At 47.6% G+C, this 16,548-nt stretch overlaps 1 protein-coding gene across 1 annotated transcript in view; it reads left to right on the forward strand.

Moving 5' to 3' along the window:
- The window catches only part of LOC114656958 (protein FAM102A-like), a 146,797-nt gene that overhangs the window by 89,581 nt on the left and 40,668 nt on the right, over nt 1-16,548 (forward strand). The window contains exon 3 of the mRNA XM_028808614.2: nt 12,315-12,435. Within this exon, the coding sequence (XP_028664447.1) occupies nt 12,315-12,435 (121 nt within the window). The remainder of the gene's footprint in view (nt 1-12,314; nt 12,436-16,548) is intronic.

Here is a 16,548-nt window from a genome sequence, read left to right on the forward strand (position 1 = left end):
AAATAAGAAAAATTAAACATAATGAGTACAATGGGTGGAAGCATTCAATTTCCTGATAGCAGTGGGCAGAAAAGATGCCCAAAGAAGCATCGTAGTACACCATGGTGGGAAAAGTCTGTGGCTAAAAGTGTTCCTAGAGAGCGAGTGCCACCTGGGAGGGGATGGAGGGGATTTTTCATGATGGCATCCAATTTTGCCATTTGTCATTTTATTAATGTGGATGAAGGACCACTTTCGATGGGGGCTGTTATACGTGGGGTGAAGAGTTTGAAGGATCTTCTGTCTTTGGGACGAAGTTCTTTAAATTGATAAAATCTTTCAAGGCTCAAACCAGTCTGAGCGCATAAGACTGAACACTGTGAGATGAAATTTCAAAATGGTTTTGAACATTTAATTTCCAAATAAGTTTTTTAGTCCTTCTGTTCATCTCTCTGTATTTCTTGACCGTCTCTTTGTGTCACATGAGCAGCGAGCCAGGCTGATAATTCACTGCACGTTGTACTCATACACCTGTAGTTGTAACTCCCAAACGTTCATGCGGTAAGATGGATGAACCAATCAGAAGGCCTTGGGCCCAGCCACGTGTCCGGTGCAGCCTGGATGTGCCGGTGCTGCTTTTCGGGAGTCGTCATTCTGGACAGCCAACGTGCACAGACCTCACATCGGCTATCTCAAGCACTCATCGCTTTTCAACGCTCCATTATGACTTTCATTGCAGGGGCAACATTTTTCTTTGTCATACCAAGCTGGGGGCGGCATGGTGGCGCAGTGGGTAGTGCTGCTGCCTCGCAGTTGGGAGATCTGGGGACCTGGGTTCGCTTCCCGGGTCCTCCCTGCGTGGAGTTTGCATGTTCTCCCCGTGTCTGCGTGGGTTTCCTCCCACAATCTAAAGACATGCAGGTTAGGTGGATTGGTGATTCTAAATTGGGCTTAGTGTGTATGTGTGTGTGTGTGTGTGTCCTGCAGTGGGTTGGCACCCTGCCCGGGATTGGTTCCTGCCTTGTGCCCTGTGTTGGCTGTGATTGGCTCCAGCAGATCCCCGTGACCCTGTGTTCGGATTCAGCGGGTTGGAAAATGGATGGATGGATACCAAGCTGGCCAGACCTCAAGCCCCTTTCAAGAGACAAATTTTTTTTGTTGGGATCATGAAACAATTTTGCAGGCCGTGAGGGTGAATATGTGAGGGCACACAACGCTTAATTTGTCATTCAGTGTCCCCACACACTTTCTAGAAACTTCTGATTCACTTGTATTATAGTGCACGCAGGCGTATTTGTTCACTTACAAAATCGGCACCACAGAAGGCCCCATTTGAGTTCAGCTTTGGAATGTTTTGGTATTCACTGCAGCGTAGCGTTGTCAAGGGTGGTGCTCAGCATACAAAGGCGCTATAAAAAAATTTTAAAAATCTAGTCTCTTTTTTTTTCTGCTTGAAGGTGGAGGTGATGCTGGCATGTCTAATTTTTCTTGTTTGCACAATCTGTAAATGAAAGCTATGATTTTTTTTTTTGGTTGAAGACGGATTGCATAACGTGGCCTGAAGTGGTGGGAAATGAAAGACAAGCACCTTTGGTGAATCACTCCATTGCAGTGGCGGCAGGGTGCCGAGGTGGTGCCCTTCATTCATTCCCATGGATGTTGTCTGAGGCCTGCCCAGAGTGCGGTCACCGCTGGGGCTTCGAAAACTGGGCAGGCAGGAAGCTGTGAGATCGGAATTGGGAGACACAGAACCAGGGAGGATGAGCTCACCCTGTGGAATAGCTGACTGGCTTAGGTTTATAGTGCCTTTTAATGACCATTGTAAGGTTTTTGTGTTGATCCCCTCCCGCTAGTAACGAACATGTTAAGCACTGTGGGAGTCTTTGGTTGTGGGTTTAGAATCCCTAGCGTGTCTCGGCTCATCTGATCCGTAATGACGCCTTCTCACACGTCTTCCTAGAATTGCATTTAATTAGTTTTAAATGTTGGCATAGGAGCAGCGCTTGTGAAATAGTAGTCTTGTAAATGGGCTGGTCTTGCAATTGATTGTATTTTTTGTCATGTAAATATTTTTTGTAATGTGTTGGCAGTACTCCGAGGTGGCACAGCAGTTATTGCTCTTGCCTCACAACTCATGGGATCAGAGTTCACATTCTGGCCTGGTTGGTGTCTGTGTGTAGTCTGCACACCAGTGTGTGTGTGTGTGTGTGTGTGTGTATGTACAAGGGGGAGTCAAGCTGAAGTTAGAAAATAGGATTTATTAGAAAACGGAACGAATCTTCACAAAACTGATCGTAATTTCTCAATTTCGTCTCCACCCTTCTCAATGCACTTGCGCCACCTGCCTGGAAGTGCCCGGATGCCAGCAGAATAAAAGCTTTTGTCTTGTCCTTGGAGCCACCACTCGTGCACCACTTTCTTCACGTCGTCATCTGTCTTGAATCGACAACCACCCAGATGTTTTTCTTTTTTACCGGTCCAAAAAGGTGGAAATCACACGGTGCCAAATCTGTCGAATAAGGAGGATGTGGCAATACCTCCAACTTCTGTTTCTCCAGACAAGCCTTGGTGGTGGTTGGCTGTGTATGTTGGTGGGTGGGCATTGTCTTGCAGCAAAAGAACTCTTGGAGACAGCAGTTCCCACGGCTTTGATCAAATAGCAGCGTTCACAGTGACTGTAGCACCCCTTGGCATGTGGTGTTCGACAATAACTTGAGTACACGAGTGGTGGCTGTGAGGACAAGACCAAACCTTTTATTCTGCTGGCACCTGGGCACTTCCAGGCAGGTGGCGCAAAATGTATTGAGAAATGACATGATCAGTTTTGTTAAGGTTCGTTCCATTTTATAATAAATCCCATGTTCTAAATTTAGCTTGACTCCCCCTTGTATATATACAGTATATGTAAAGAGTCGTGTGTGTGTGTGTGTATATGTACTGTATGTGTGCTTGTATATTACATTCCTAGTTGTGAATTGCAATCAGATGACTTGGGTGGTTACCTACCAGGTAACACTTGTGGTTGGTCAGATAGTCGACAAACATCCGCCACGTCCTCTCGGTTTGCGATAAGCAGATCATAGATATGTGATACAGTATCTGCCACATAATACAAAGAGTACATGACATGTGTTTTGCCCTTATTGAAGCTTGGCAGGTGTATGCACAGATTGCAATTTATATGGTGTGTGTATGTACATATATATAATATTTTTATTTACCTCTTTATTTATTGAGCTTCTGCAAAAAGCCAAAATTCCCCCAGGGGACAAAGAAGCTTTGTTCTATCTGTCTATCATGTTCTCTCAGTGCTCATGTGGAGCGTTCCCAAGATCCCAGTAAGTGACTAAGCCAAGAGTGTACCTACCTCGTTCCTGATGATGTTTATAAACACGGCACCCTATTTGCCTCTTTTACGGTCCAGTCCCCACAACTCTGAGCCTGAGTTTGATGATGGATATTGTATGTATAACAAAAAATATATAGTGGGGAGCAGCCCGGACACAGACAGGCGGACACCGATGGTTCACCAACCAACACACGTTTATTTACATTTTCCATATTTACAAGTGCACACACACCCCAGTGCCGCAGCACCAATCACCCCCAAAGTCCAGGCCTCACAATGCCTTTTCTCTCTTCAGGTCTGCCTCCACTTCTCTTCCTCTTGACTCCAATCATCGAATGGATGGAGGCGGCCCCTTTTAAACCCACCCAGACGTGCTCCAGGTGCCTCCCAATGAGTGACTGCTGGCACTCCCTGGTGTGGCGGAAGTGCTGGCTGTGCACCTGGAAGCACTCCGGGTGTTGCTGGTGTTCTTCCCCCCAGCACTTCTGAGTGTGGCGGAAGTGTTAAGGGCCAGGGCTCCTCAGGCATCTAGGCGCCCCCTAGTGGTGACCATGGGCCCCTGTAGGGTTGAGCTTTTAAGCTGTGTTCCTGTGGTCCCCATAGTCACCAGGGCGGTCGCCCCCTCGCGGTGTGGAAGAGGCGTAATTCCTCCTCTGGTCCTTCTGGGCGCCACGGTTGGGTACCACCCCCAGCCGCTTGCCACTATATATATATATATATATATATATATATATATATATATATAATATTTTCATGGCATTCGTAGTCTGAATCACAATCTGATTGTATGGGTGGTTTCCTACCAGGTAACGCTTGTGGTTGGTCTGCAAGTCGGCAAACATCCGTCACGGTGCCCTCTTCAGTTGCGAGAAGCAGATCATAGAATGTTTCATAGTTTACTGTCAAATAATAATAATTATAATAATAATAATAATTTCCAGACAGAGGAGCAGCTTCAGCGACAGACTGCTGTCACCGTCCTGCTCCACTGACAGACTGAGGAGATCGTTCCTCCAAACTATGCGACTCTTCAGTTCCACCCGGGGAGTAAACGTTAACATTATTAACATTATTATTAACTAATAATATTATAATATTAACGTTAACATTATTCAAAGTTATCGTCTGTCTTACCTACATTTTTATTACTCTTTAATAGTTTTTTTTTTTGGTTGTGAATTTCCCCTTATTATCCCTTCCCCTTGTTATCCATTTTTTCCAGCATACTGTGTTGGACAGCAAAATCCCTAGATGTGGTTCATAGGCCAGGCCTGGAAGGGATGCCAGTCCTAGAACAGTGAGCATGTTCACTTAATTAATAATAATTAGTAGGGGAGCTTGGGAGTGATACATTCCGGACCGGTCTACTGTGCTGTCTTCAGGGACCCAGCTGAAGCCGGTTGGCATGATGGCACAGGACATTGCAATCCAGCCTCCTGGGTTTGAGGTTTCTGCCCAGTTGTCTGTGTGGAGTTTCCAGAGTCTCTCCATGACTGGGGTGGGCACTAGGGAGCCCTGTGATGGACCTTCTTGCTGTCCATCCCCAACCACCATCCGTGAATTAAGTGTGTTTGAGAATTGGATGTTGTGATCTTTATAATTTGGCATGACTGGCATTGATGTTAAGGCTTTTTAAGAAAATAAGAAGTTGGGCGAACGAGAGGAGACCATCCAGTGCTTAAATAACGATCTGTAACAGCCAAGTCGCCCAAACCCAACCCCCCCCCCCACCCCATCACATTCAGACCAAACCTCGTCTGCTCCCCGTTCAGTTCGGTGGTCCTGACCTGACATTCCCTTGTTGCCTTCTAAACACGGCCGTTATCGCCCAGTGATCAGTCACAGTTGAGGCCCTCCAATTTTCTGCCGTAAACAGGATGTTATGAAAGCAGTTCAGCGAAGTGATGTTGTGTTTTTGGATAGCATCAGGAAACTGCGGCCATCAGAGAGGCGATGCAGCGGAGGTGATGACTCTGCACTGCCGACATCTCGCGCCCACAGCGGCTTTCCTGGCATGGCTGACGGTTTTACCTCCACCCAGTTTCTGTTGCTTCGCCACCTGCAATCAGGATGCAGTGATGTGAGCAGAAGCGGGATGGCCTCAGATTTTATTTTTTTTTAATCATGTGACTGACTGACTTTCTTTTGTAATGTCTACTATCCTGAATGATTTTTATGTTTTTTCTTTTCACCCTCAATGGACCACCTGTACCGAGTGATGATGTACTCTGTGAAGGGCGCAATATACAATAACTTGATAGTCTGCTTCATTTCATATCACAATTCTTTCACATTCAGATGTCGTGTCCCAGACTGTAGTGTGGTAGAGCAGAAAGTCTTCAGACCCCCTCACATTCTGCACATTTTATTGTGATGTAAGTTTCATATGAAATGGAGTCATTTCCCGTTTTTGGCCTACCAGTCTATGCTCAATGACCCATAATGACAAAGTGAACACGTGAGTTCAGAAAGGCTTCGCAAATTTACTAAAAATCAATGTGTCCCTCCACATTGTGCTCAGATGCCTCCTGTTTGCTTTAATTCTGCTTGAGATGTTTCTAGAACGGGGTCTCCAACTCCAGTCCTGGAGAGCTACTGTGGCTACAGGTTTTCATTCTAACTCTTTTCTTAATTAGTGACCAGTTTATGCTGCTAATTAACTATCTCCCATTATTTTAATTGACTTTTCTTGAGACTCTGACCGCTGAATTGATTCTTTTTTCCTTAAATGGCACCTAAACATAAATTTGACTAAACTGATGACCAACTAAGTTGGGGCCTTCAACCAACTTCACTTCATTCAGTTTCTTCATTTGAAACCAATTCTTGTTGCTAATTAAACCCGTTATTTAATTCCATGGTGCTCATTCTGCCATGGCAGACATTTCCAAAACTGTTGATTTTCATTTTTAAGAGCGCAGTCAAAATGTTTTGTGGATCTGAGCAGATCAACATTCTTGAGACCTTCATCTTTCTTTATTTTTAGTTATTGTGTGATGGACGCAGATGGTTGTTTTATGTGTTGGTAAATTTTGTGTCTTAATATTGTTAGGTTGCTAAAAGAAATGATTAAGGAGCCTGAGTCGTACGTTATGCATCAATTAAAATTAAGGCAAAGAGTTAATTAGCAGCAAAATCTGATCATCAATTAAGTAAAGGGTGAGAAAGAAAACCTGCATGAAACCACATGAAACTGGAACATGAATGGCAAACTGAAAGGATTGGACATCATTTAGAAAGGCCCACGTGTACCTGTGCAGAGAAGGTCCACACAGGACAAAAACCAAACCATGAGGTCCAATAACCCTCTCTGTAGACCAGGGGTCCTCAACTCCAGTCCTGGAGGGTCACAGTGGCTTCAGGTTTTCATTCCAACCCTTTTCTTAATTAGTGACCTGTTTTTGCTGCCAATTCACTCCTTTTCCATTTCATTTGACTCCACCTAGTGGTCCTTTGCAGTTGTCACAGGGTCATAAAAGATCCATTTTGAAACGAGGGGCGCACCACGATGTCCTGGCTAAATTGTCTACCATGACCCTGTCCTTTCTGACCCCCTAATTATCCTTCAGCTGTTTCTCTTGGCTCTTCACCACCGAACAGCTAAAGTGTGGTGAGGTGATTGGCACAAGAATGGCTGCCATCGCATCATCCTGGTAGGTGCTGCACATTGGTGGTGGCTGAAGTGGCTCCCACTGTCCGTGTATTTAATTCTAATTTTTATTATTAGACACGGACAACAACTGGCAGCGGGATTATCAAAATGCTGTAGGAGTCCTCAAAACTCGGGTCGCTGTATCCGCCTGGCTTAGCTTCGGCCACCTTTGGACATCAGTAGGGCCGCTTTGCTATGCGATCGATCCTCATCAGGGTCTGGCCAGACTTGCCTTGCCCGTAGCCGGTTTTGTTGTAGCGACACAACGCTTTGTTTCTATAACAACGACACCCATCCCAGATAGTATAAAGTGAGAAGCGGGCAGCAGAAGAAAGCCGCACCGCACGCGCTTTGACGTCAGCCCGGCGTGCACGTACTCGGAGAGCATCGGTACCGCGTGACGATCAGATAACGGGCGAGCGGGCAAACAGTGCGGCTAGGAACAAACAAGTGAAGCGATAAGCACACCGGCCAGTTATGTAGGCCTTTCTAAAGCTCTGCGTGAGAGTGGATTCTGCACCCCACCCCATGCCGTGCCAGGTTTACTTATGGCCCACTTTTGGCTGCTGTGGCCAGCGCACTTCCCACCTGGAGACTGGCGTTTTTAATCTCTCTGTTGGGCTTTTCGTCTTTTCGTCCCTTGAATCCCAGGGAGAGCAGAATTGTGGCATTTTATCAGAAGCCTGCCGTCCGCAGACAAAACATTTTGGTTTATTGGACAGAAGCTCCACCGCCTCTAATCTCTCGTAGGCCTGGCTGTTGTGTCTGACGTCCTCATCAAGATTCTGGGCAAATGTGAAGGCAGCCGCAGGACGAAGCCCGCAGTCAGTCAGTCAACCCTGTGCCCTGTCTAGCCTGGCACAGATTCTTTTTTAGCCCCACATGATCTGATTCCTTGTACTTTCTGACAGTGGTCTTAAATGCCCCATGCTCCTTTATTGATCTGTATGCCCACCTAATACAATCTGAAGCCTGTATGATCCAGGCTGATGATGTGGGGGTCTTGGAACCTATGCCAGCAACCCTGGGCACAAGGCAAAACCTCCCCTGGATGGGCACCTGTCCATCACTCCTGGTAAGTATAATTTATCTCTGGCCAGCCTGTTTAAAGAAATGCAATCACTTTGTCACGCTGTTTAAGGGGGTGGGCCTCGGGTGGTCCTCTTTGTAGTACTGCTTGTTGTCAGCACTTGGACAGTTTAGAGTGAATTCAAATCCATAATTTCCCTTTATTTAATAGAAGACCCAAATCTGCTTCTCTGCTGTGCCCTTTGTCACTGTTTCCATATATAAAGGCCTTAACTACCTCTGGCATCCTGCCCCTTTAACGCTGCCACTTCAAACCTCAAGACGTTTTGAAGTCACTTGTCACTTTTTTCTTTTTTTGTTCCTTTTGCAGTTCACAGTATCACCCCATCATTTTTTTTTTTTTTAAACTTCATCTTCTAGTTCAGGGTGCCAGTGTCTGTCCTGGCAGTATTGGTTGCAAGGGATGCCCACCTGTCATGTGTCATTTTCTGAATTAACTGACTTGAACGTCTAATGAGTAAAATCACCGCTGCTGACTGGCGCACACATGCGTTTCACTTTCGTTTCCTGTCACCATCTTTTTGGTTAGTAGGAGCTGCCAGCTTGCTAACGACAAATGCCTTTCTTTGGGTGTGCGCCAAGTCCACTCTCATTTTTCTTTTCAGTTTTATTGCTTCGTTTGACTCCATTAACTGGTCCTTTTGCAGTTGTCATTTGTGCCCTTGTTTTAATCAGGTGATGTCTGTTTTAGGTTAGCTGGTGACTCTTTATGCAAGTGTGCCTGACAGTGGGTGGCGTGCCATCCTGGCTTGGCTTCTGCATTTCACACTCGAGCCCCAGTCATCGTTCTCATTCTCAGACTCTGTTAATCACATGGTCACAGGTGGCCGCTCTGAACACGAAGCAAGAAACAGTTTTGGACAAGGTGGCAGTCCATCATACGTTGGAAATCGCCAGATCCGCTAACCTGCATGTATTTGGGCACGTGGTGGGGGGGGGACACTGGCGTACTACCCACACATGGAGCTTTCTTATCCCCTGACCCCCTTCCATGTACATTCAGTAGTGAAGATGTGGAAAAACTTCATGAAATGAAACCTCCAGCTTTGATACGATCAAGACTTCATGGGGGAGTTGCTCCAAAGCCCGCTACTCACCTGTTAATGCTTCAGCACAGTTGGGACTTAACGGGGGGCTATAAACAATCTCCCCTTTTACTACTTTGATTACAGTTGAGCCTTCACAGGAGGCCACCCCAATGCAGGTGCCACATTTGCTATTGCTTCGATGAAGTCAGGACCTTGCAGGAGTTTAAACAGCCTCCCTCTTTACTGCTACAACACAATCGAGACTTCAAGGGGGACCACCCCACCATCATTTGCTTTGGCGCGACTGGGACCTCACCGGGGTATAGACAACCCCCTTCTTTATTGCTTTGACATGATTGTGACTTCACGGAGGACCTCCCCAAAGCTTGTACCGTTTGTGTGCACAGAGGACCTTCAAGGAACAATCAGAACTGCACATAAACAACCGTAGGGGGTCAGCGGTCAGTATCATGTCCAGAGTCGCCTAATTCAGGAGGCATTGTTCTCTCTGACTTGTCCCTCATTTATCACACTTCACGGGTGTCCTTCTGGCATTGCAAGCAGTCTTTGCTTCCATTTGGGAGACTGGCATCATCCCAACTGACTGGAAAACAGGACTTGTCGTCCCTAACTGGAAAGGGAAGGGCGATCGCCTGGATTGCAGCAACTACAGGGGGATAACACTGCTCTCGCTGTCAGGTTAGGTCCTTGCTAGGGTCGTCCTTAGTAGGATCCGTGATCACTTGCTCACCTACCAGCGACCAGAGCGGTCTGGTTTTACGCCTAAGAAGTCTACCATCGACCGCGTCCTGGCACTGAGGGTTCTCATAGAGCGCAAACACAAATATCGGCAGAGTTTCTTTGTAGCCTTTTTCGATTTTTCGTAAAGCGTTCCACTCAGTTGATCGAGCTGCCTTGTGGGACATCCTGAGGGTTCGTGGGATCCCCTCGAGGTTACTGGATATCATGGCCGACCTGTACAACTGGTACTGTGCGTGCTGTGCACAGTGCAGTTAGGACCTCTGTGTTTTTCCCAGTTGATTCTGGGGTTCACCAGGGGTTTGTTCTGCTCCTACTCTGTTCAATGCTTGTATGGACTGGGTGTTGGGCAAGGTCATGGGGTCCAGCGGCTGTGGGGCATCTCTTGGTGAAAAAAGATTCACGGTTCTTGACTTTGCTGACGATGCTGTGATCGGGGCACTCGAGAGACTGAGCAAGGAGTCTGAGTGTCTGGGCTTGTGAGGGTCCTGATAAAAACCAAAGAGCTAGCTAGGCCTTTAATGACCTCGTGGGCACGGCCATCAGCAGTGTGTCAGTCTGCGGAGAGAGTGTCGACCTCATCGAGGGGTTTATTTACCTTGGCAGTGACATTCATGTCTCTGGTGAGTCTTCCTATGAAGTCAGTAGATGGATTGGGAGAGCATGGGGGGTCATGAGGTCACTGGAAAGGGGTGTGTGACGCTCCTGATATCTATGCAAAAGGTCCAAGTCTTTAGAGTCCTGGTGCTTCCTGTCTTACTAAGTGGTTGCGAGACATGGACGCTATCCAGTGACCTGAGACGAAGACTGGACTCCTTTGGTGTCTCTCCGGAAAATCATTGGGTACTGCTGGTTTGGCTTTGTGTTGCTCATGGTGTCCCGAATGAGTCACATGACCTGCATTGTGAGGGAGCGTCAGTCTCGGCACTATGACCATGTGGCCCGTTTCTCCGAGGGTGATCCAGCTCGTAAGACCCTCATTGTTGAAGACCCGAGTGGCTGGACCAGGCCAAGGGGTTGCCCATGCAACACCTGGCTGCAGCAGATAGAGGGTCATTTCCGGAAGGGTGTGACTGGACTGCGTGTCTGCCTGGGGGGTTGCCAGCTGGGATCCCGAGTTGTTTCATCATGTAGTGGGTGCGGCAACACGCTGTACCAGTGCATGCCCCCGAACTTGACATGACGTGCACACTGCCGGCTCTGCAACCCTGAACTGGTCACACGGGTTGCAAAATGGATGGGTGGGTAATCGACTGCTGATTTTGATCTCTTGGCCAGTAAAGCCAGCACTAGGTGAATTACTGATAAATCTGACCGTTACGTCTATAATCTGACAATGAGTTGAATTCTATAAAAACTCTCCACTCATCTGCTCCTTTTTCCATTGGAAATGCAGCAGTCCTTATGATCAGAGGTGCATCTCCAGTCTGATGTGACACTTGAAGCAGGTCGACTCCAAAATGGCAACACCTTGAAAATCGTGATAACTCTGTTGAAACTTAGGGGGGCGGTGCCAACCTGGGTGATGAGCCAGGAATGCTATAGGTTGCCAGCCATGCCATAACAGCCACCAGTCCAGAGCGGCAGCTCCAGTCTTTGGGTTAATGTCTTGTGGGCCTGCACTGCGCCATGTTGAGCTGACGTGAGGGGCAGATGAGTGGCTCAGGCCTGCGTGCCGTCCGTCCTGTTTGTCTGTTATTCCCGTCCAGCTGCATCCGGGAACCGTCGCCGTATATTTTCATGGATTTGTGTGGCGTGTTTTTTGTACAAAAGGGGAAGTGGGTGCCATGAAGGGTGAGAGGTCTTGGGTGCAGAGTTTTGAAAGGAGGGCTTGCAGCTCCAGGAAGTCTCCTGCCTGGCTGGCTGGCTGACTGTCCACCCGTGACAGGAAGTGTATGTCCGTTTATCTTATGGAAGCGCCTGACGGACGAGGAGCACGGCGCCTTTGCTGCTTTTCTCTGGATGGCTGTCACTTTTTTTGCTCTTCCGGCGGAAATGGCGTTTCTTTTACACGCGGCCAAGTTTAACCCTTTCCACTTTTGTGCGCAAATCCTTTTCCTGAATTGCTGGTTTCCATCACAGGGTCCTGGTGTTGACTGGTGGTCAGAAGTAATGAGAAGTGAAACAGCTTGAGGGTAGGCTGCATCCTGTGCTTTGGAAAAGGGAGCAAACATCACGGTGCCAGCTTATTGGACGAAGGGTTAAAGCCGCGGAGCTGGTTTTTGGAGTTGGCTGATGGTCCCCATCATGAGCAGGGTGGGGGCTGACGGTTGCCGTCATGAGCGGGGGGGCTGATGGTCGCTATCATGAGGGGTGGCTGACGTCCCCATCATGAGCGGGGTGGGGGGTCTCATGTCAGAAAGGACATGGTGATGGGGGAGTGGTGGGATGAATGGCATTATCAGTGAAACTCAGTGGGTGAGCTCCTGGTCTCATCTTGTCTCTTGTTTTGTTTCAGGGAGGAGGTTCAGAATAACTGCGTTCGATGGCAGAAGAACTACTCCTTTGTGTGCAAGATGAGTGCCAACCCCAGCACTGGGGTGCTGGACCCCTGCACGTGTCGTGTGTCTGTGCGGAAGGTAAGAGTTCTCCTGTTGGCTGTGATGTGGTGAGAATGCTGAGTTTGTTTAAATCATTAACTAAATGGGAATAAAAGTAAATTGAAAAAAGCACAAACAAGCGCCCCACAAGTGGGCTTAATCTACCTGAGGGATAGGGGCTTTGGAGTACTGGCCAGGAGGCAGGAACCCACCCTGTTCAGGATGCCATTACATTGTAGGGCAGACTGTCACACTCTTGTGCGGGGTACATCTAGAATTTCCATATTTCTGACCAGCATGTCTGTGAGGATGTGGGAGGAAAATAAACAAAGACGGGTTGAACGTGCAGAATCCACATGGACAGCAACAAGTAGCAGAATTTGAATCTGAGATGGTGGATCTGTGAGGCAGCAGTGGTAAGCAAACTGCCTCCATGCCATCTCTATGCGGTACGCCGTATTAATCCCTCAGGGAAAATTGTCATTTTCCATGACCTTTGTGGGGATCAGAGCGCAGGGTCAGCCTTTGTACACTGCACCTGGAGCAATTTTTACGTCAAGGGCCTTGCTGAAGGGCCCAACAGAGTAGAACCCCTTCTGGGAGTATCTGGAAAGCTGCCTGTTCAAATCCTGTTACCAGTGCAGACCCTTAACCTCAGGATCCCCACTCTGCCAGGTTCTTATTTTCTTACAGCCATCACTACATGATTCTATGTGCCCAAATTTTAATTCTGCAAATAACTTCTAGGTCCTTGACCTGTGGTGTGGGGCACATCAGCTTAGATTGGACTCACTGATAGCCTACCAGGCCAAAGCCTGAGTAATATATGTAATCTGTCCATCCATTCTCAGACCATATTTAATTTACGGTCATGGGGGGCTGATACTTTAAAAAGGTGGCAATGGGTGGGTAAGCCAGGAACCAACCCTGATTAGGGGTGCCAGTCACACACTTATGGGGCCAATTCAGAGTCTGCAGTTAACTTGAGGAAAACCTACAGACACAGAAGGTGACCAGGTCAGAATAGGGGTCTGGCTTGGAAAGTCGAGCGCAGTGGTCGGATTGGGATAGGAATTGAGCACGACTATCGGTGCTGTGACCTGCCGCAACATAACACCATTATAAAAAGTAACAACCTGTGAGCCACCTTTTGAAGCCAGTGCCAGCTGAAGCCCAGTTGGAGATCTAGACAGGGTGGATGGACAGGAATCAGTACTGTTAGACTTTGATGACCTGTGTTGGGTTTGAGAATCCCCATCAGTGTCCGGAGCGCGCACCCCTTGGTGTATATGTTGCAGACTTTAAGGAGCATGCCCCCCTTGGCGTCTAAGAGCTTGCACAATTTGACTTTCATAAACGGCCCTTAGCGGGTGACAATGCCCACTCAGTATCCTCAGATTTCAACAAGTGGTTTCCTCCTTGGTGTCTGGAGTGCATGGCGCCCCTCAGATGACCATGCGCTAGGTGGCTGTCTAAGTCGCCTAATGTGTCGTCCTCCTCTATTTGAAACAGTTGGTCTACTGGACCTGTGATGCAGTAGTGCTAACCATTGTGCCATTCTGCTGCCCCCCGTTACCTAATAGGATATGTGGAGCATTCACATTTGGGCAGGCCTGGCCTGAGGTGTAGGGCCGATCACCAGGGCTCACTAACAGCATAGCCAGTCCATGGCTGGAGTAATATTTGTAATCTGTCCATCAGTTTTCAAACCCACAAAGTCTAATTGTGAGTCTGTGGTGCGGGTGCTTACAAGTACAACAATGGGGGCAAGGCAAGACGCAACTTTGGACGGGGTGCCAGTCATACATAAAAGGCCAATTCAGACTTGGTTAACCTAAGAGAAAATCAGAGGCACAGAAGAAGTTGCAAAGACCACATAGGTGGTGACTGGGCCAGATTGGGGACATGGCCTCCAGGAGCAGAGAGGCAGCCACGCTAACCACTGTGTCACTGTGCTGCCAAAAAAAAAAAGAAATTAACATAAAAAGTAAGGAAGACCACAAGAAGTAACGGTGAAAGGCAATCTTCAAAACCCTCCACCTCCTATGGATCAGCAAGTGCTCACTTTATGTGAAGACCCTAAAAGGAGGGCTGGAGGAGGATCTGGAAGGTTATAGTAAAGGTGTGGTGGGCCCCTAAAATGAGACCAGCAGTAAGCAATTGTTTGTGCAAAGTTCCATTTTGACAATAAATATTTGGAGCGAGTTGCAGTGGTCGGAATGGTGACACATTATTAGGAGGGTCATGCTGCAGTAGAAGCAGATGCCACCGAGTCTCTGCGTTTACTTAGTCTGAAGACAGAAGGGGAAGTGATGCATTTTGAAACTGTGAAGGTATAATTAGACGGTGGACCGCAGAAATCTTGGTGGGGACGCTGGAGCAGAGTGACAGACGCACACCCGGCTGACTCTGAAGACTTCTAGTAACATAACCCAGTATTAAAATGTAGGGGGCCTATCCTGGCAACACTGGGCACAAGAAGGAAGGTCAGCTCATTATGGGCTCCACTCAAACTCATGTAGTCAGTTTAGAGTGACCAGCTGACTACACACTCGTCTTTGGGGACATAGGAGACAAACCCATACAGACAGAGACAACTTGCAAACTCCACACAATGGCTGGGATTTGAACCCGAGATGGTGGATCTGTGAAGCAGCAGTGCCACCCTGTGACTCAATTCAATTTCTGCATTTATTTTGAGTCGGCTGTCCCATCTACTTTTTTCTAGTCAGAGCTGCAGAGTGGCAGGACCTGCCTCAGGAGCCACCTTTGAATGGGACACCAGTCCATCACTGGGCACGCTCACACAATCACCAGCCAGTTATCTTCATTTGTATGTTAACAACTGTGCCACCTCATTACCCAGAACCACCCAGGGCAGAACTTTATTAACAGGAACATCTGACAGATAAACAGTAAATCGATGCATCAAATGTCCGTCATTTTCACTGTGTTAGTCTTGGTTGACCGCATCCAACAAAATGAAAGGGTGAGTGGGCTGTTAAATAAATAGAAGGGGGTTAAACCCCCCTGAATGAAGCAGAGCAGCCCTAGGATTGCTTTGGCGGGGGTGTCTCATATGTGACAGATAATATTAAGTGTGTTAAATACAAAGGTCATGAAAGTGAACATCCTGCTGATGTCGGTTTGATTAAATGGTTGAATTTGTTCTGTGATTCATAACTTTAATAAAATCAAGTGTGTTACAATCCGACTGTCATTTCACTGCATGCAGTTTCAGAGCGCTGCAGTATAGCAAGTTTGCAGGTAAAATGCACAAAACATTTTTCAATTTTGACATAGATAAACAGTACTTTATTTGTCCGAGGGGGGGAATTCAGCTTTTTACAGAATCTCAGTAAATAAACAGACACATTCGAACAGTCAGTCAGTCATTATCCAACCCACTATATCCTAACACAGGGTCACGGAGGTCTGCTGGAGCCAATCCCAGCCAGCACAGGGCACAAGGCAGGAACAAATAATCCTGGGCAGGGCGCCAGCCCACCACAGGGCACACAATCCCACACACCAAGTACACACTATGGACAATTTAGGATCGCCAATGCACCTAACCTGCATGTCTTTAGACTGTGGGAGGAAACCCACGCAGACACAGGGAGAACATGCAAACTCCATGCAGGGAGGACCTGGGAAGCGAACCCAGGTCTCCTTACTGTGAGGCAGCAGCGCTACTACTGAGCCACCGTGCCGCCCATTCTAACAAACAGCCCCCTCGAATACACACCAGAAGTACTAAAAAGAAGAAAAACTTGTGACTTGGCTCAAGATAAAAGAGCAGTCACAGAGAGGCACTATAAAGACACATTGCCATACATTTGAAGGAGCCCCCCATAGCCTTCCTTGATGAATACTTTGTTGTCAGAAAGTCCTCCATGCTGGTTTGTCACAAAGAGTGAGTGTGCAGCGTGGTTCATGATGGCTGGTAGTTTGGTTTTAATTCTCTCCTCCACTACGACCCCCAGAGGGTCCACAATGAATCCCCTAACTGAACCTGCCTTTTTTAATGAACATGTTGATTTGGTGGGTCTGTCCAGACTTCCTGATTTGGACCCCCATGTACCTGTAGCATTGCACCACCAGCATATCCACTCCCTGATGGTGACCAGACATAGAGGCCCTTTGGTGAAG

Source organism: Erpetoichthys calabaricus, chromosome 9, assembly GCF_900747795.2.
Source record: "Erpetoichthys calabaricus chromosome 9, fErpCal1.3, whole genome shotgun sequence".
Lineage (NCBI taxonomy): Eukaryota > Metazoa > Chordata > Cladistia > Polypteriformes > Polypteridae > Erpetoichthys > Erpetoichthys calabaricus.